Here is an 18,544-nt window from a genome sequence, read left to right as displayed (position 1 = left end):
CTTACTTTTTCTTTTTTTCTTTTTCTCTCAGTATCGTGAAATTAGCCGGAACTCGCCCGTTATTCATCAATCAGCTTCGACTGACGGTGTATCTGTATAATATTCAATTGTTACTGTCTTATTTATTTATTTCCGCTTTCTTTTGCACCTCGTCGTGACCATGGCGGCCCGCCAACAGATGGCTCCGATGCTGAGGAGGTTGAGATTGGCGAAAGCATCAACAAACCTCGGCAGGCAAGCGGCGCTGCAACAGTCACTTTCACGCCCCGTTCGCTGCTTCAGCAACTCTTCGCCCCAGCGGTTCCAGAGGACACCCCCTGCAGCCGCCGCCCAGGGCAAATTCACGAGCGAGTCTTACCCAGACATCAAGCGGGACAGCCGCTTTGCCCAGCTCACGGAGGAGCATGTGGCCTACTTCAGGGAGCTGCTCGGCAGTGAGTCGGCCGTCATTGATGGTGTGACCCGCTCCGATGCCATCGACGACATCGAGCCCTTCAATAGCGACTGGATGCGCAAGTATCGTGGTCACTGCAAGTTAGTACTCAAGCCCGGCTCGACCGACGAAGTTAGCAAGATTCTCAAATACTGCAACGACAAGATGCTGGCTGTCGTTCCGCAGGGCGGGAACACAGGCCTGGTGGGTGGCTCGGTGCCGGTGTTTGACGAGATTGTCATCAACATGAGTCGTATGAGCCAGATTCTCGAATTTGACGAGGTCAGCGGCACGTTGGTGGCCGAGGCCGGGTGTATTCTCGAGGTTGCCGACCAGTTCTTGGCCGGAAAGGGGTATATCTTTCCTCTGGACCTTGGCGCGAAAGGTTCCTGCCACATCGGTGGCAATGTCTCGACCAATGCTGGCGGCCTGCGGCTACTCCGGTACGGGAGCCTACACGGCACGGTGCTGGGAGTAGAGGCTGTGCTCGCTGACGGCACCGTCGTTGATGATCTCTGCAAGCTTCGCAAGAACAACACAGGCTACGACCTGAAGCAGCTGTTCATTGGTGCTGAGGGTACTATTGGCATCATCACCAAGGTGTCCATCCAATGTCCGCAGCGCTCCCCGGCCCAAAACGTGGCTTTCTTCGGTCTCGAGTCATTTGACCAGGTCCAGAAGGCTTTCCGCGAGGCCAAGGGTCAGCTTTCCGAGATCCTGTCAGCTTTCGAGCTCATGGATGAGGGCAGCCAAGCGCTAGTCCGCCAGGTTACCAACAACAAGCGGCCGCTGGAAGACAAGTATCCGTTTTACTGCCTGATTGAGACGAGCGGCTCCAACGCCGACCACGACAGCGAGAAGCTGCAAGCCTTCCTCGAGGATGTCATGGAGAAGGGGATTGTTGTGGACGGGACCCTCGCCCAGGACGAGACGCAAATCAAGTCCCTATGGGCTTGGCGTGAGGGCATCACAGAAGCGCTGAGCCACCTCGGCGGTACATACAAGTACGACGTCTCCATCCCCCTGAAGGAGCTGTACCAGCTGGTCGAGGACACGCGCGCTCGCGTTGACGCCGCCGGCCTGCTCGGCGACACCGAGGAGTTCCCTGTTCGTGCCGTGGTTGGCTATGGCCACATGGGAGACGCGAACCTGCACCTCAACGTCTCGACAAGGCGGTTTGACGAGAGGGTCGAGAAAGTACTCGAACCCTTTGTGTACGAGTGGATTGCCGAACGACAGGGCAGCATCAGTGCCGAACATGGTCTGGGCGTGATGAAGAAGAAGTTCATCGGATACAGCCGCAACCCGACCATGGTTGGGTTGATGAGGAACATCAAGACCACGTTTGATCCAGTAAGCTGCCCTCCTTTTATTCTTCGGAATTTCTCGTGTACCTTGAGCTCATGCTAACGACATCGCAGAACGGCATCCTTAACCCCTACAAGTATCTCTGAAGTCGTGATACTGCAGCCAAGGTTTTAACAACCTACCATCTGCTAGTGTCCTGATCCCCTGATCTGCCGTACGCGTACCAAGTGTATATCTTCCCGTTATTGTACATACATAACCAGCGATACCGTTGATTCTCGACCCTTCGGCTGGTCAACATCCGATGTTATTTCCTTCTTCCCCGCCACCCTCCACCGAATAAGGCGGCCAAACGGCGGGTGGCTGACCGCAATTCCGGGAAGCGGCTGGCTTGCGCTTGCGGTTCGGTCCGTGACGTGGGTTACTCAGCAAGTCGCGTCTCGTGCACTCTGTTCATGATTCCTCACTCCCCACCCGTTGGAGTTTTGGACCGTTCCATTGGACGGGTTGCGAAGATGACGCGAATGAGGGCGCCTCTCTCACCCTCTGCGCCGCATGCTCCAATCGTGCCCGAGCCAATCCCCTCGCTCAACGCCGCAGCGGCTTACCCCCGGTTTGTCCAGCCGGCTAAAACTAGCTGCAGGCGGAGCCCCTGCTTCTCTAGCTCGCTCCCTCAGCCCTATGGTAGGGCTCACTAGGAGCGCCGAGGCATGCTTCCTTCACACCCTGCTGCCCACCTAGCCTTGTTTTGACGGACTTCCCCTGGAACTCATTAGAAATCTCCATTCAGCTCCTCGTCCGGGGGATGGCTGTTCCACAACCCAATGCCATCTCATGCGCTTTTCCTATGCAGTCATGGCGGGGCCATGTTCAAAGTTCCCGATTCTTGCAACGGCACTCCCCATCGACCGCATGGGAGAAGCGCAGCTCGGAAATCGGGAGGCGTTACCACTGGCCCTGCCCCGGCGGCTCCTACGACGCACCCCATAGTATAAGCACGAGGCCTCAGCCTAGCAAGGGGCTGCCAACGTAATACTGTACTATTTTGCGTCTTTATGGAAGTCCTCATCGGCTGTGGGAAGGCAGTCCGGGTGCTTGACTCCGGAGTTGAGGAAAATCTCGACGGCTGGGGAGGCCGCATGTGTGTCTTGATCATATCTTTCTGACTGGACGTAACCCATCATCTCCTACTTGCTTGGCGGACCTCGTCTGATTCCAAGGTTATCTCCTATGGTGGTCACTGGGATCGTCAGCAACCACTACTCAAGGAAATCACCGCCGGCCAGGATTAACTGCAACCCCTATTGCATGGTCCTCCGGCCTGTACCGGCTCCTGCTCGGATACAAAGGGACCGCTTGTTTCCCAAACTCCCTCCCACGTCAACCATCGCTAGATACTCAAGCACGAAAACCTCTGTTCGATTCTCGACTTGATCCATGATGGGTGAGGACGTCCTCTTGTCTCCGGAAAACCCTTTCCCTTGCCCTTGGTTGCCCAGCTTTGTCCGTCAGCGGACCGACCAACCGAACTTGCCACATCAGGAGATAACTTGCGAGACCACATCACTAATCGAGACACGAAGTGGGCGTTCCGGGCAAATACAAAGGCTGCGAGAGTAAGTCGTGCTCCTCGCAAAACATCATCTCTACCTCTTTGACTAACTAACCGACTTTCTCCGTTCCAGCCTGCCGTCTGCGTCGAGTAAAGGTACGTCAAACCACGATAGATAGCCCAAACAACCACCGCCACAAACAACCGGGCCCAGGCCAAAACAACTCACACCGCTACTCCCCCTCAGTGCGACAACCAACGACCCTACTGCCGAAAATGCCTGGTACGTCCAAAGCCCACCCCCTTCTCTGCTCCCCTCCAAGCGCCCAGCACGTCCCGACACCTTCCGGCGCCTCCGGGTTTACCTCCCGCAACCAGCCGAACACCGAAACCCCATCTTTCAAGCCCCCAACTCCGTCCCTCCCTCCCTCCCTCCCACCTCCCACCACCACGAAAACAACAAAAACCCACAACGGGCACCACCCACCAGCCCCCCCCCCCCCAAAAAAAAGACTTCTGCTAACCCCACCGTGCACCCCCCCGCAAACAGGACGGCGGCCGCACCTGCGCCGGCTACGAGCGCGAGACCGTCTTCATCATCGGCACCGTCGAGGACCAGGGCCGGTGCTCGTCACACCCGCCGCGCGTCGTTAAGCCCAAGAGGTCGGGCGCATCGTCGAGGAAGGCGTCGCCGGCGCCGAGGGTGGGAGGGGGGGATGAGAGGGGTTCTGCTTTGGGGTTGGGGTCGGGGCCTGCTTTGGGGGCTGCTTCAGGGGCAGCTTTGGGAGTGGGGGTGGGATCGGGATCAAGATCGGGATCGGAGGTGGGATTGGGTGCTGGGTTGAGGTTGGGGCCGGGTATGGTCGTGCCTGTGCCGGATGGCGAGCCCAGGCCTGCGTGGGATGATGTAGTGGAGACGGTGGTTCGCGGGATGGGGGGACGGTATAGACTCCGGGTTGAGGGGTTGAGGGCGGATTTGGATGGGGTTGTTAGGGGGCGCGGGGATGCGGATGGGGGGGTGTTTGTCTCGCTGCCGGGTTACCGGGCACTGGATGTCCAGCCGGGGATGGCCGACGAGGAGTTCCGGCTCGCGTCGCAGTGCTTGGTTCATCTAGGCGCGCCCGAGGAGGGGTTGGTGGGGGGTGGGCGGACGGCGACAGATGGGACCTGTTTGTTTCTATACGAGGTGTGTGCTGGCGGCGTGGCGGTTTACCCCTGACTGACTGACGAGAACAGCACAACACGTCTTCGTACTTCAGCAACCAGCCGCCCTGGAAAGACCCGTCCGCGCAAACAAATGCCGTCCGTCGGCTCGGACCAGAACACTTTCGTGCCTTTCCCGCTCACCACTTCTTTGTGCGCATCTACCGGCCTACCGCTGTACGCCCCCTTCCCACCGGTTACCCCTTTTTCATCCTCCGCCCTACTTACCCCCTGAAAATAGATCATGACCGCTCTCATCAACCGCACCCCGATCTTCCTCGCTGAACCCCAGTGGCTCTCAACGCCCTTCGAAGCCCATCCCAAGTCCGCGCTCGACCGACTCTTTGACAGTCTCGCCCTGCTGCCCTCCCTCCTCGCTCGCGCCGACCGCGTTCTAGCCCAGGAACACACGCTCACGCGCCGCTTGATGGCGCAGGACTTGCTCAACAACTGCCTCGACCTGGAGGTGGAACTCAGCAGATGGTACACCGCCCTCCAAGTCTCACCAGCATCTGGCATTTCCCAACCCCTATTCTGGCTCTCCAACCCGCCCCTGACGGCATCATCAACAGCACCCCACCCCTACCACCTCCCCGACCCCCTCTCCTTCCGCGACGCCCACACCGCGCTGGCACTATCCTACTACTGGACCGCGCTGGTCCTCTTCTACCCAACCATCTGGCGCCTCTATTTCGCCGCCGTCATCGACCCCGTCACAGCCTACGACACCAGCACCACCACAACCTCCACAACCACCAGCATCCCCACCACCACCAGCGGCAACCCACCCGCAACCACCTTCCCACCCCCCCATCACCATCCACACCACCACCCACAACACCAGCACGACCTCCTAGAACCCACCACTCTCCCCCTCCCCACCCGCCTGCAAACCCTCGACCCGATGCGGTACTCGCTCCCCCGGGTACGCGACGCGGCGGCCGACGTGTGCCGGGCGCTCGAGTTCTTCCTGGCGGGGGCGGGCCCGTCTTCCAACCCGCCCCCCTCGTCGTGGTGTGTGCAGCCTGATCTGCTGTGGCACGCGCTGTTTGTGGTGGGGCGGTTTTTTTGGGGAGTTGGGGGGTGTGGGCGTTGGTGTGGGTGTTGGGGTTGGTGTTGGGGTTGGTGTTGGGGTTGGGAGCCATATGGGTGGTGGAGGGGTTGGGTTGGAGATGGGAATGGGGATGGGGACGGGGATGGGTGCGATCGGGGTGCCTGGTGTTGGGGATGGGGGGGTCGAGTTGGTGTGGTGTGAAGGGTTCAGGGAGAGGTTGCTGGCGAGGGGGAGGGAGATGCGGGAGGGTGTGGCCGGGAGGAGGTGGGTTGATTTGGCTTCTTTTTGAAGGGTTGTAGTGAGGGTGACGTTCTGTTTCGATGCCGGCGGGTCTGGCGGTTTTGTTTTATTGAGACTTTTTGGGCAGAGTTGGTGATGGGAGATTTGTAGGACTGGTAGACAAGTTTCAAGTAATATCAAGCCCTCTCTCTCAGCAATATTTGTTCTTGGTACCTAGGTAGGTATGACTCCGGTACTTTTATTACACTGGGTAAACACAGTAACTCCCTGCCTGCACACCTCTATATCGACAAAATAAAATCACAAACGCTCCTAGTATCTGTACCCGACTTCCACTCGCCCACCACTGCCATGCCCCAATATCTAAAGGCCTCCACCTTGGGTAGTATCCCGTTCGATAGCCCTGTATCTTGTGTTCAACCGGCACACACTACGGAGTGAGACTGACCGTAGGCGCCGGGCTGGCTCATCCCTTGTCCCATGACGTCCATCCCTTCGCACCTGAGAATTATTTGGAGGCATGGGCCTTAGATGCACTCTCCGCCTAGCTGCTGCGGTTTGCTTGGGTCTTGGGACCCGGCGGCGCAGATTGTAGGGACGGGGAGGCTAAGCTGTGGGCTTTGTTGGCGGCGGACTTGGTGACGCGCTTGGGGACGTGAGCGGAGGCGGAGTCGGAGACTGGCTCGGGGACCGGGCCGGAGGCACCTGTTTCCGAGGTAGCGGGGTCCTGAAGCGGGCGAGCTGGCTTGCACGCGGCGGCCGAGGCATGGGGGGGCCGACGTCGACGAATTCCGCCTGTTTAAGCAGCAGAGGCGCGGACGTCGGACCGCGGCTATATAGCCGCTCTACCCAGCCATATCCGCGAGGGGGTGCGACATCACACAGGTCCACGAGCACGCTGCTCTTCCAATTCTTTAGAAGCGGGGATAGCGTGCGGCAGAAACCGGCAAGCCAGAAGAAATCCATCGCTTCCTGCAGGGTTTCCACCGTATTCTCGCCTTCTTCGACATACTCGTACACGATGGCCATGTATTCTTTGCCGGGCTGGATAAAGCGTTCCACCTTGTCGACCTTGATGACGGGTGGCTTCAGTTCCCAGGGCAGATTCGTGAAGACGCTGCTTTTGAGTGTCAGCCAGCCGTAACACTTCTTCACGCGCGGCATCGTCGTTATTTGCCGGTAGCCGGATCCCGGTTCCTGTTGGGCTGATGACTGCTGCTCCAGACGAGCCTCGTCGGAGAAGGCGGCTTGGTTGTCCAGCGCGTCGTCCCGGGTTGTCGGGTTCGCGTTGACCACGACGGGGCGCGAGGCTGCGGCGGCCTGCTCCACGGCGGCTTCCATCATCTGTAAAAGGGCGGCAACCTGGCATTCTCGCTGGGGAGCGTAGTAGTGGGCGAACTCGGGCGGTTCGTCATCCCAAAACACCTTGAGGACGAAGGGTCCTGCGTCTCCAGACCAGACTTTCCAGACGCATCCATCCAACCCCTCACCCAGGCGACGACCCCAGATAAACTTGTCGGCGTCAAAAGGACAACGGCGGAGGCGGGGCAGCTCGAAGTCGGCGGCGGTACAGCCCGGGGTCCCGTCCATCAACGCGTCGTCGCGGAATGGCGTTTGTGCCGCCTCAACCCATGGTTTTCTGGCCCGCATACTTTCTTCGTGGCGACGGCGCATCTCTGCGCCATCATAGAATCTTGCCATTTCTTTTTATTCTTTTTATTCTATTTTTATTTTTGCCGTCGTTGATGGGCGGGATGGGAAGCGGAATTGAGGGAGCAAACACTCAAGCAGTACTTGAATAAGTAACCAGCGATAAGTGTTGTCTCACTCACTCGCTTGTTTGCTGCGTTGCGGGCGCCTGGTTTGGAGCATGGGACCCCTGCGACAAGTTCCAGAATCTCGAATTATTTGACGACCACCAGTCGTCAAAATCGGGTTCGTTGCGTTCCGTTGGTCGCGTTCAGTTGGTTGCGTGTTGTAAAACACCTGATCGCGATGTGGAGGTCCCGTGGTGAGGCTTTCAAAGGACAAGGAGACTCGCGGGGCTGCGGGAACCGACCTCTCGGTTGGGAGAGCAAAGACTGCATGTTTCGGTCGTTGATACTATGAACAACACCAAAAGGCAAACAGGATGATAAACACGTACTAATTAACCCCTTTAATACTCGAAATCATCATCCACCGCCGGCCCCTTGCTCTTGGTCACGCTCTCCTGCTTCCAGTACATTTCTGCCACCTGCCGGCTGCTGGTCGCCTCGTCCGGCTTTTTGTCGTCACGGATCTTGATAAATCTGGGGAACCGTAGACTGATCCCCTTCTCGCCGCCGGGGTCAACACCCTCCTTCATCCCCGCCTTGTACCGCGGGCTGAGCGTCAGATCGGCTGTCTTGACCTCCCAGACATACTTCGGCTCGAACCAGACGTCGGGCTGGTGCTGTCCGCCGGAGCTGTGTGAGTAGAATGGCTTGGGGCGGTCGATGACGATCTGGGAGAGGGCGCCGTGCAGCTCCTCAAGCACAGCCTCGCTAAAGCCCGTGCCAATGTTGCACACCGTCTCGTATGTGTCAGTAGACGGGTTGTAACAAGCCAGAAGGAACGCGCCGTAGACCGAGGTGCGTTTGCCCTTGCCGTGGTAGGCGCCGAGGACGACGAGGTCGAGAGAGTCGCCGATGCCAGAGAGGTAGTCTTTTTTGATCTGGTCGGTGTTAGCCGGGGTTCACTCGTTCATCGATTGCACTGTGACATACCTTCAGCCAGTTCCGACTCCGCTTGCTCGGCTCATACCCACTCTCCTCGCCATCCAGCATTTTGACCATCAAACCCTCGCAGGAGGCCTTGACCGACTCGTCGAGGAACGTCTGGATATCATCAAGCTCCTGGCCGTCCATGGATGTGGCAAACGAAAACTCGCCCTCAACGGGTTGGAAGGCCTTGTGGAATAGCTCGCGGCGCTCCCTCAGGGACTTCTCAACGACCGCCTCCCCGTTCAGGTAGAGCAGGTCAAAGGCAAACACGCACACCTTGACCTTGACGTCTTCCACCTTGACATCCTTCTTCTTCCGCGTCATGAGCTGCTGGAAGGGCAGAACCTTCTTCTCCTGGACGTCCCAGGCTACAGATTCGCAATCCAAGACAAAGCTCTTAGTGTCCTCCTTGACCCAGGTGGGAAGCTTAGCGAGAACGTCGGGGTATTTCTTGGACAGATCTTCCGAGTTTCTCGAAAAGATGGCAGCCACACCCTTGCCAACCTCTTTGGTGACGCTCATTGCCGACTGACTGAGCTCCTCGTCTGTGTCCTTGGCGACATAGTGGATCTGCGCTCTTTCGCCGTCATACTTGTACTCGCATGTGAAGGTCTGGTTTTCGAAGCGGTCTAGGACTTCGGTGATGGCCTTGGTAGGTTTCGCCAACATGGGTTTGAGGGGAACACCAGGCCGCAGCTTGCAGTGCTCTCTGAGGTTCTGGATGCCGTGCTCCACCATCGCGGGGATGATGATATCGTAGCTGGGCAGTTCGCTGGAAAGGGTTAGTATGTCGATGGTAATCCTAGGGTAAGCAACAAACCTGTAAACCGTCTTGAGAATCGACTCCCCCTTCGTGATATCGTCGGGACTGGGCACTCCACCCTTCTGCGCCGCCTCGTGCGCCACAATGGCGTGCGCAAGCGAGACAATAACTGTCCTCTCGGCCAGCCCAAGTCTCAACTTACCTTCTAGGAAGCGAACGATGTACTTCGCCTCGCTCGGGCCGCCTTTGTCCTTGGTAATGTCTACCTTGCGGTTTCCAGTCGAATCGGCCGCTGATAGGAGCTTCTTGATGCCATCCACCTTTTTGCCTTGCGCGCCGTTGCCGTTCACCGTGGCGATTCCCATGAGTCCCTTGAGGACACCCTGTACCGTGAGCGGTTTGGGCTTGAACATCGTGGGCTGCGTGGACCTGGACTTGACGGCAACCAGGCCAAGGTCGCCAATCTCCTTCTGATCCTGTTTGATGACCGCCAAACTGCGCCCAGTCGACTCGCCTATCGCCTTCATAATCAGCGACTCACCGATTCCGAGCTCGATACCCGCGTAGTCAGGGGCAAGCTTGTTGATCATGAGTAAAACAGTTGATAGAAGGTCATCTGGTGTGAGCCTCAAAACCTGGCGCAGGAACAGGGAGCAGTGTGCCATGATCTCGAGCCTCTTGGTGGTAAGCTCCACCAGGGAAAAGGTGGTGCAGAGCGCAGCGTACGGCACTGGATCACCCTTCTTCCAATCCGGATATGGATGCTTGACCTCCGACTTGAGGCTGGCCTGAACCTTTTGGCGGACTTTGGCCGCGACTTCAGGCTTTTCTTCCTCGTCTTGCATCTCCTCCTCTTCAACCTCGGAAGATGACTCGGGAGTGTCCTCCTCAGCCCTTGTCTTCATGACTGATGCTGTCTCGGCGCCCCTTTTCCGCGGTGATTTCGGTTTGGGGGAAGCGGACTTCTTTGGGGAGGCAGCCTTCTTGGGAGAGGCGGTTTTCTTCGTCTTCTTGGGCTCCGGTTCTGGCGCATCCTCCATGGCTTCGTCCTCCTCGTCCTCAATGACCTTTCTTCCCCTTCTTGCTCGCTTGCTGGCAGGGGCCACTACCTCGGCGTCTTCCTCCTCAACAGCTTCCTTCTTAGCCTTCTTCGCAGCTGCAGCTGATTTCGTAGGCCGTCCTCTCTTTTTGCTGGTCTCTGTGTTTCACCCGTGTCAGCCAATCCCCCACCGCCCGATCCGTGGACACCGGCATACCTTTGTCCGACTCAACCTTCTCAACTTCTTCCTCCTCCTCTTTTGACTCCTCTTTCACGTCCTCATCCTTCGAAATAGCCTCTTCGACATTCTTCTTGGCATTATCAGCCGCCTTGGTCGAAAAACTCAACTTCGTCTGCTGAGTCGGCGCCTTTGGCTTGGCCCCATTTGCCTGGCCAAAGAACTTGCTACACCCCATGTCAGCCCAATTCCCTTTCCAGCAACCCAGCAAACAGCACAAGAAAATAAGAATAATGCAGCCCTTGCCGGTAGGTAATCACCAAAAAAGCTTTTTCTTTTCGCAATCACCCACCCCAAGGTAGTCTGCCCACTCTTGACGTACCCCAACGTCGCCTGTTTTGGCGCCATCCTAGCTTCGCTGTGAATTCCCTCCTTTTGTCGTTGTACAACTTCCCAGCCGGAAATCGTGCGTTTCAGTTCCAAAGGCAGCGGCCACAGGCGGCGACGATCGAGGAGGGCGGCGGTGGTGAAGCTCGCAGCGGTTGCGTGACGGGCAGGCGGGACGATATGGAAGATGGACAGTCGGGGAGCCAGCTTCGTGTGGGAGAAGAGGTTGCGAGGAATGGATTGGGGAAAGACGAACCCCCTCCTGTTCTCGAGATTTTTATGTGCGGAGTTCAAGTTGTAGGTAGAAAGAGAGGAGGAAAAAAGAAAATTGGCACGAGGGCAGTGCAACACGGCTCGATTAGGCAGAGAGCCAGATAGTGGCAGGCGCAATTGGCCTCGATATCCTGGCATTGGCTGCAATGAATTGGACGGCTCAATTCGACTGACGTGACGCGCTCGGACGCGACTTTTGGCGAAGGCAGCAGCCAGAATTGGCATGGGTGGCTGCGCGTAAAGTGGCACGGGTCACATGAGCTGGTTCGGCGTGTGAGACTAGCGCATCAACCTGAAAGAGATGGAGCCGTCCGAACCACAACCGGAGGAGGCGGGCAGCATCACCGACAAAAGCCTAGCAACAACTACCTCACCACCACCTTAAGTAGTACAGGTATAATTTCAATGGGACCAGGCAGAAATTGTAAATCTCAAGGCTTCCCATTCCCGAACCTCAATTTCAGGACCGTCCCAGGCTCTATAGCAGATTAGGATAATGTACAAAAAAACTCCCTAACGCTTAGAACCTCGCAGTTCCGGCATAAATCCGTCCCCCCTGGTTTAATCCATCAACACACAAGACTCGGCTCCAGATGATCCTTTAGTTGAAGTAGAAAGCCTCATCCGGCGTCCGACCCCGGATGAACTGCGGCTCGCTGCCACGGACGTAGATGTCCTCAAACAAGATCTTGGGGGTGGCCTCGGGGTGGGCCATAGCCTCGGCAGCGACGACCTCCTCATTGACGTGGCTGCGAGCCTCCTTGTCGATGGTCTTGAGCTCGTCCTCCTGCGCAACGCCCCAGTCGAGAATGTGCTGCTTCAGGCCGGCAATGGGGTCGTTGGTCGACCGCATGCGCTGAATCTCCTCACGGGTGCGGTAGGTGGTGCCGGGGTCGGACATGGAGTGGCCGCCGTACCGGTAGGTGACGTACTCGAGAACCAGAGGGCCATTGCCCTCCTCCGTCCACTGCTTGCCGTACTGGACGGCGGCCTTGACGGCGAGGATGTCCATACCGTTGACCTTGAGACCGGGGATGTACTGTCCACGCTTGTAGTAGTCCGTCAGGGCCGACGAGCGCGCCGCAGACGTACCCATACCGTACTTGTTGTCTGCGTAGTCGTCAGTAAACCATTGTCACCGAGTAGAAACTGAGGACTGAACCCACTCTCGCAGCCGAAAAGAGCGGGCAGCTTCCAGAGCTTAGCCATGTTAAAGGCCTCAAAGACCTGACCCTGGTTGCTCGCACCGTCACCTATGGAAAGTCAGCGATACGGCTCTCAAAAACGACACAACACGGGGAGCCCATACCGTAGAGGATGATGGTAGCCTTCTTGCTGTCGGTGTACTTCTGGGCGAAAGCGAGACCGGCACCGACGGGAACCTGAGCACCGACGATACCGTTGCCGCCGTAGAAGCCCTTGGTGAACATGTGCATGGAGCCACCCTTGCCGTACGCAATACCCTCACGACGGCCAAGCAGCTCACCGATGATGGAGCGGACGGTACCGCCGCGCATGTAGGCGAAGCCGTGGCACCGGTACGAAGTGATGACATCGTCCGACTTGTTGATCGCATGCTCGATACCGACGGCGACGGCCTCCTGGCCGGTGGAAAGATGGCAGAAACCCCGGATCTTCTTCTCCTTGTATAGCCTGTCGGCAGCCATCTCCATTTGCCTTATCGGACACAACTGTCAGCGGGGCTGAGCTATGCGGTGATCCTGAGCTGTCAAAGCCTACCTCACAACCACCATGTCGCGGTACATATCCTTCAGCTGCTTCTTGGTCACCTCGAGCGTGTAGGGGGGCGGGTCGAGCTCGTAAGTCTCGAAGCTCTCATCGTTGAGCTTAATGTGGAAAGTCTCATCCTCGGCCTATTCGGAGCAGGGTTAGCAAAGCGCCAATTCCTCGCCCAAGCCCAACCCAAGTCCGCCAAAATCCGGAAACATCGCAAACCCAAGCAACCATGGCACTGGCCCCGAAAAGACGGCGGCCACCTGTTCCGGGACTCACCTGAGGAATTGAGCTCTTATCGACCTCTGCCGAAGCCGCATTGGTTGTGACGGTCCTCCGAGCGACGATGGAGGCAGCTTGGGCGCGCTGAGCAGCGCGGAGGGGCGCTACTCGCGGTATCCGGACGGCTCGCGAGAACATTGTGTGATGTGTGACTGGGTGGAGGTGGAGACGGGGAGGAATGAAACGGGAAAGAAGAAGAGGAAAACAAAAAACGGTGGAGATGCGAGATCGCAAAGTTCTGCTTCCGCTGCAAAGCTGGCCCTGCCGCAGTTTGAGAAAATGGGCGGCCCAGTTTTTGGCGTTGGGGCAACTGAATGATGCTTGTTGAACCCGAGCTAAGCCTGTTTGGGAGAGTTAACATGGGTTGGGGCTGGGCTGTTCGGGCCCATCGGACCCTCGCGCTATTTGTGTGACAGCTCGGAGAGGACCGGCCAGGATCTGCGAAGTGGGGACTGTCAAAGTTGAGATAACGTGGAACCTGGCATTGCTCTTGCGTCTAATCATCAAACCTTTGAGAGCTGAGTTCACAATGAACATGGATTTCATTCGGGACAATTCGATGGGTTAGGGGTCAACCCATTGCGACACCACCTTGACTGCATTATCAAAAATTTATAAGCAATGAGTGAACCACCAAACCCGAGTTACTTGACCCGAAAACCGGAGCTATATAGTGGGGATGACCGAAGCTGGTTGATATTCCGAGCTGGTGTTAAGACCATAGGAGGGGGAGCAACACAACCAAGCACACTCGGGACAATAGCCCACTCCATTACAATCACTCCATACACACATAAACTGACACTGTCTAGTCCGAACTCCGCGGGGACTTACGCCGGGTTAACACGAGGCCAATCCCCACATGATCTCAACATCAGCAACGTGTATGTATAATCCTCGAGTACTCCCCACACGATGACCTTGTAAAATCCGAAGTCGAGCCCAAAGTTGAAATTTCATCCCGCCAATGCTTGTTTGCCTAATGGCAACCCTGATATCTTTGCCGAAACCATGCTAATTGTGTGTAACTTGGAACGCCGTAACAATGCCCATATCTCTCTCTGTGTCATTGAACTTGGTACCGTATCCCCGTATGTCGCCTGCCGGTCGGTGCAACGAGGAAACGAACAAGTTCCGTGCTTGCGAGCTGCTTTGAAGGGGGGTATCTGCGAGTAAATAAGAAATGAAGAAATGTGCTCGCCGCAATATATCCGTGATAACGCCACTTTATTCGTCGTGGAAGAAGGTCGGGCCGCTCTGTTGAAGGGGCGCTGTTGAAGGCCCGGCATCCGTCATGTCTACGTCCTGTATCCCGCTTGCGGAGCCAGATCCTCGGTAATCCAGGGAGAATGCGCTTAGCGGCCGGTCAGGTACCGGTCCTTCGAGCCGCCGCTTCGGAGGCAGCATGGATTGCTCGTCGAGCAGCATCTCTTCCGGAGGAGAGAAGGACCACACCTAATAGTTGGGTTAGCAACTGCTGGGGATGGGGTAAAGGGTGGCTGGTTATCCGCTTACCTCCATAACAGTCCTGCTATTCTTCAACGCCATAGCCACACACTTCTCCTCCTCGAAAGCAACGCGCCAGACTGCCTCGCCTTGGGTGACCAGCTCGCGGACAAGGTTTCCTGTCTTGAGGTCCCAAACCTTGACCCGCCCGTCGCTACCGCCGCTGACTACCCGGGTGTCGTCAAACTGCAGGCTTGTGACGCTGTTGTCGTGGGCTGCCAGGCGGTGAATGGCGCAGAACCTCTCCAGAGACCATACCCTCACGGACCCGTCACTGCCGCCGGTGACAAGGGTGCCGCCACGCATCTGCAGTTGCCCCACAAGCGATGTATGCCCTTGAAGAATGGCTTGGCACTCGCTAAAAAGGATGAGTTAGTCCAACCGGCAGAAGCATGCAGTGACCGAGAACAACCTACCCAGTCTGAGCGTTCCATATCCTGACGCTTGTGTCCAAGCTTCCGGTTGCCACTCGTTGTCCGTCGAAAGCGATGGCATAGATGTGGCTGTAGTGTCCCTGGAGCGTGTGCAGACACCTGCCCTCTGAAATGCTCCAGACCTTGGCCGTTGCGTCGTAGCTCCCGGAAACCACGATATCACCCTTGATCTCCAAGCAGCGGACGCTCGCTTGGTGACCCACGAGCACGTTCTTGCACACCCCGGTCCTGATGTCCCATACCCTGAGGGTCGTGTCCCTGGACCCAGATATCGCGGTGTTGGCGTCTGACATCTTAAGGCAGCGAACGGTGGAGGTGTGGCCCCGCAGCGTGTGCAGACATACGCTAGACGGTGGTTAGCAACGCCCAGTCATATCGGATAAAAGCAAAACTCACCCAGTGGAGAGGTCCCAAACGCGGACATCACGGTCGCACCCGCCGCTGACCAGAATGTCGTCCCAAGGAACCATAGCCCAGACGCCCATCACATGGCCCTGCAATGTGCGGAGGGCATTCCCCTCAGTATCAAACACGTGGATTTTGGCATTATCGAGAGCCACGATGATATACTTGGAGGTGAGGTGCAGACTCGTAACGACGCCGCCGTCTTGTGTGATGTTGCGTGACACGTTGCGGCCGCCGGTCCGCCAAGCTGCATCAACCAGGTACCTCTGCTTGAAGTGCGACTTGTAGGTCCGAAGCACGGGTCGCGTATTGGAATCCATGTTGAACGTGGCCGGTAGCGAAGTTGATGTGAGCGCAGCGGAGAAGCCCTGGCTTGCTTGGTCCTCGTCTTGTTGGCCAAATGAGTAGTCCTCGGGCCTCGCCGTGGTAGGCAGGTACGACTGTTGAACCTCGGATAACCGCCGCTGGTAGTCATGTTTCACGCACAGGTTTTTCCACGTCATGTCATCACTTAGCAAATCCCGCCATCTCCGCGACACTTGGGACGCGCGGGCTAGGACTTTCGGGTCATCGATGAAGGAAAGGATCTGCAAAGCGTCAGTCGCGGGGTCCCAGATCATAGTCGAAAGGTTGGCAACGCACTCGAAGGCACAACTCATCTGGGAGTGTGGTAAAGGGGTCCTTCTTGAGGAGGGGGCTGACAAACTGATGGACAAAACTCAGTTGCCCGCTGGTGCAGAGGTTCAAGAGATCCGCCAGCAGCCGAGTCCTCTGGCCACCATTGCACTGCACAAAGTATTTTCGCAGCTCAGAAAGATATGCCTCTTCGCCCTCTCCCGCATTGCTCCAGTTCAGCCTCGAGTGCGACGGTCCGGGAGAGGCCGCAGGTGTCGGCGGGGGTGGTGGCGAGCCAGTGACCTGTTCGAAGTCGGCTGCCGGTGTGCTCATGCTCGGTGTCGGTGGCCCCCTTGGCCGTTGTTGCGATAGTTTCACATTGTGGGTATTCAACGACAATTCCTCGTTGAAGACGGCACCTCTTCGCTCGGAGAAGCTAATCGGCCGGTTGTATGGCGGCATCTCGATATGCGGGAAGGGAAACGGCGGAATCGCGACCTGCAACCACTATGTCACGCCCCGTTGATCAACGATGAGCACCCAGGTCGGATTTCACCGAGCTCGGGGAGTGCAGACAACCGATCGTCAAGCGGGATAACTTTGAGGGTATGACGTCGGAATGTTCGGCTCGAATCGTGATGGTTCGGAATCGATGTTGCAGGTAACTAAGCAAGTCACAAATGCGCTGCACGCGTGCGGGGGGTCGTCCACTGGGAAAGAGAGCAGGTCACGATCAACAGCCCGGGGTTTGAAATCCGATTCGAGGTCGGTCGCAACGAAGGTGACGAACAAACCCGACGATGGAGGGAGTCAAGAGGAAATAGGGGCACTGAGCCGATGGTTGGCCGAGAGGGAGAGTGGTAGGTAGGAAGGGATGGCAAGGTCTGGTGTAAACACGCGTGTTACACCATGAAAATGCCCTTCCAGATCGTCAAGTTCGCGGGGTTCAAGGGAGGTCGTGGAGAAGGGCCAACTGCTTTGGGTTCGGGTGCGAGGGCTGAGGAAGGGGAAGAAATACGAGGCGGGAAGGGGCGCCTCTTCCCTGAATTCCCATGCGCCGAATGAAGAGTGAGCTGACCGGCCAGGCCCAGGGGGTCTCTGCCAGTGTCTGGAGGTGCCCCACAAATGGCACGGACCCACTTATCGACGCCGCCAGGGCCGCACCCAAAGCCCTTGCCCATCCGCCACCTGTTACAACCCCCTCCATCAACCCTTGATCAAATGGAGCCACGCTCACCACGACGGGTTTGTGGGTGGGTTGGGTCGTTGGTTTTGTGACAGAAAACCCACCGTCTCGCTGAGGGCATTCGCTACCAGGTCACCCGGGCCTCATCTTGTCATTCCAGGTTTGTGTTGGCATATTGGGCAGCCTTTTTCGTTCGGTTGTCATGAAAGTCCAACAGCGCCCGGCAGCAGCGGAGCACAGCAGGCCTTGTCCTCGAAACCTCTCCACTCGCAGCCGTTCCAGCCCTCGAGTCCTGCATGTCAGCATCCACTTTGCGGCAACTGACACTCCCTCCATGGATCTCAAGACCGCCAACATCGCCGCCGTCTGAGCGCGTTGCAGCATTTACACCGCGACTTCTTCCAAGCGGCGGAGTTTGCCCAAAAAGCTATAATAATCCAAAACCTTGTCCTTAACCAACTGTGCCTGTGGATCGACAAACCCAAGCGGAGTTGCTGCTGGGTTCAGGGTCCCTATTATAGAGACAGGCGAACAACCTACACTCCGTACATACTTGTTTGTAGATTGAAGGCTGCTCAATGCTGGCATTTGACAACGGCTGGAGAACCGGCCAGCAAGGACAACCCCAGGGAATGGAGCCGACGACTGGCACTTCGGAAGGTTACCCAACTTCTGGGCCCAATGTGCGGTGTCGGGCTGTGCCGCTACCCACCCAAGGCACACGGCACCGTGAGAGATTGCATCAGCCTGCATCGAGATTGCTGCTGTGTCCGTTTGTCATGCCTCGCTCTTCTCCGTCCGATGCATGCAGGCGCACGAAATGGAATGGGATGAGAGATGCACCAGGTGTTGAGCAGATCCTCTCTGTTTCCTTCAGTCAATGTTTGCGACTGCCAGTTTGATAGGACACAAGACAGTTTGCCGGTTATCACTCCGAAATAAGAAACCCAGCCACTGCCAGCATGCCTTCTCACCAGCCAAAATAGTGGATTGGGCAGGCCCAGATCATGAACATCCTTTGTCTCATGATTTACAGTTTGCACGATTGACAGATCTGTACAACGCCATCCTCAAAGTTTGTCAGTGCCGTCCTGATAATTCGAGATGAGACCGAAAAGTGTTGCCTCATGGATCTCGTTGTTGACGACGCAATCAAGGTCAGACGCATCTTGTCCATCAGTTGAAACAACCGGCAGCGGCGCCAGGAC

At 57.1% G+C, this 18,544-nt stretch overlaps 7 protein-coding genes across 7 annotated transcripts; 2 read left to right on the top strand and 5 right to left on the bottom strand.

Moving 5' to 3' along the window:
- Positions 1–160: 160 nt before the first annotated feature.
- B0H64DRAFT_323508 (uncharacterized protein) lies at positions 161–1,887 on the top strand (the record flags this gene model as incomplete). The annotated part of the gene is made up of 2 exons (XM_062800614.1): positions 161–1,786; positions 1,855–1,887. 2 exons carry the CDS (start codon positions 161–163, stop codon positions 1,885–1,887), a joined length of 1,659 nt encoding a protein of 552 aa, XP_062659646.1.
- A 1,294-nt stretch (positions 1,888–3,181) lies between these two features.
- B0H64DRAFT_374262 (uncharacterized protein) lies at positions 3,182–6,007 on the top strand (the record flags this gene model as incomplete). The annotated part of the gene is made up of 10 exons (XM_062802324.1): positions 3,182–3,185; positions 3,325–3,357; positions 3,427–3,449; positions 3,541–3,576; positions 3,844–3,996; positions 4,067–4,116; positions 4,287–4,479; positions 4,530–4,673; positions 4,738–5,510; positions 5,962–6,007. 10 exons carry the CDS (start codon positions 3,182–3,184, stop codon positions 6,005–6,007), a joined length of 1,455 nt encoding a protein of 484 aa, XP_062659645.1.
- A 389-nt stretch (positions 6,008–6,396) lies between these two features.
- Positions 6,397–7,464, bottom strand: B0H64DRAFT_374261 (uncharacterized protein; the record flags this gene model as incomplete). Its single annotated transcript, XM_062802323.1, has 1 exon — positions 6,397–7,464. One exon carries the CDS (start codon positions 7,462–7,464, stop codon positions 6,397–6,399), a length of 1,068 nt encoding a protein of 355 aa, XP_062659644.1.
- Positions 7,465–7,948: 484 nt separating this feature from the next.
- On the bottom strand, positions 7,949–10,922 carry B0H64DRAFT_442461 (uncharacterized protein; the record flags this gene model as incomplete). The annotated part of the gene is made up of 5 exons (XM_062806646.1): positions 7,949–8,485; positions 8,538–9,306; positions 9,355–10,495; positions 10,554–10,741; positions 10,897–10,922. The coding sequence occupies 5 exons, from the start codon at positions 10,920–10,922 to the stop codon at positions 7,949–7,951; spliced, it is 2,661 nt and encodes an 886-aa protein (XP_062659643.1).
- A 798-nt stretch (positions 10,923–11,720) lies between these two features.
- Positions 11,721–13,695, bottom strand: B0H64DRAFT_164040 (dehydrogenase E1 component-domain-containing protein). Its single transcript, XM_062798647.1, has 5 exons — positions 13,188–13,695; positions 12,915–13,048; positions 12,484–12,851; positions 12,341–12,427; positions 11,721–12,284 (listed from the first exon to the last, which is right to left on the bottom strand). The coding sequence occupies exons 1-5, from the start codon at positions 13,326–13,328 to the stop codon at positions 11,776–11,778; spliced, it is 1,239 nt and encodes a 412-aa protein (XP_062659642.1). The 5' UTR covers positions 13,329–13,695; the 3' UTR covers positions 11,721–11,775.
- Positions 13,696–14,250: 555 nt separating this feature from the next.
- B0H64DRAFT_164038 (WD40-repeat-containing domain protein) lies at positions 14,251–16,786 on the bottom strand. Its single transcript, XM_062798646.1, has 5 exons — positions 16,178–16,786; positions 15,527–16,122; positions 15,113–15,475; positions 14,706–15,054; positions 14,251–14,645 (listed from the first exon to the last, which is right to left on the bottom strand). Exons 1-5 carry the CDS (start codon positions 16,610–16,612, stop codon positions 14,418–14,420), a joined length of 1,971 nt encoding a protein of 656 aa, XP_062659641.1. The 5' UTR covers positions 16,613–16,786; the 3' UTR covers positions 14,251–14,417.
- Positions 16,787–17,220: 434 nt separating this feature from the next.
- B0H64DRAFT_397454 (uncharacterized protein) lies at positions 17,221–17,986 on the bottom strand. The gene has a single exon (XM_062803875.1). It carries the CDS (start codon positions 17,718–17,720, stop codon positions 17,469–17,471), a length of 252 nt encoding a protein of 83 aa, XP_062659640.1. The 5' UTR covers positions 17,721–17,986; the 3' UTR covers positions 17,221–17,468.
- Between the last annotated feature and the right edge of the window lie 558 nt (positions 17,987–18,544).

This window comes from Chaetomium fimeti, assembly GCF_033439085.1.
Source record: "Chaetomium fimeti strain CBS 168.71 chromosome Unknown B0H64scaffold_4, whole genome shotgun sequence".
NCBI lineage: Eukaryota > Fungi > Ascomycota > Sordariomycetes > Sordariales > Chaetomiaceae > Chaetomium > Chaetomium fimeti.
This window is presented reverse-complemented; position numbering and strand designations above follow the sequence as displayed.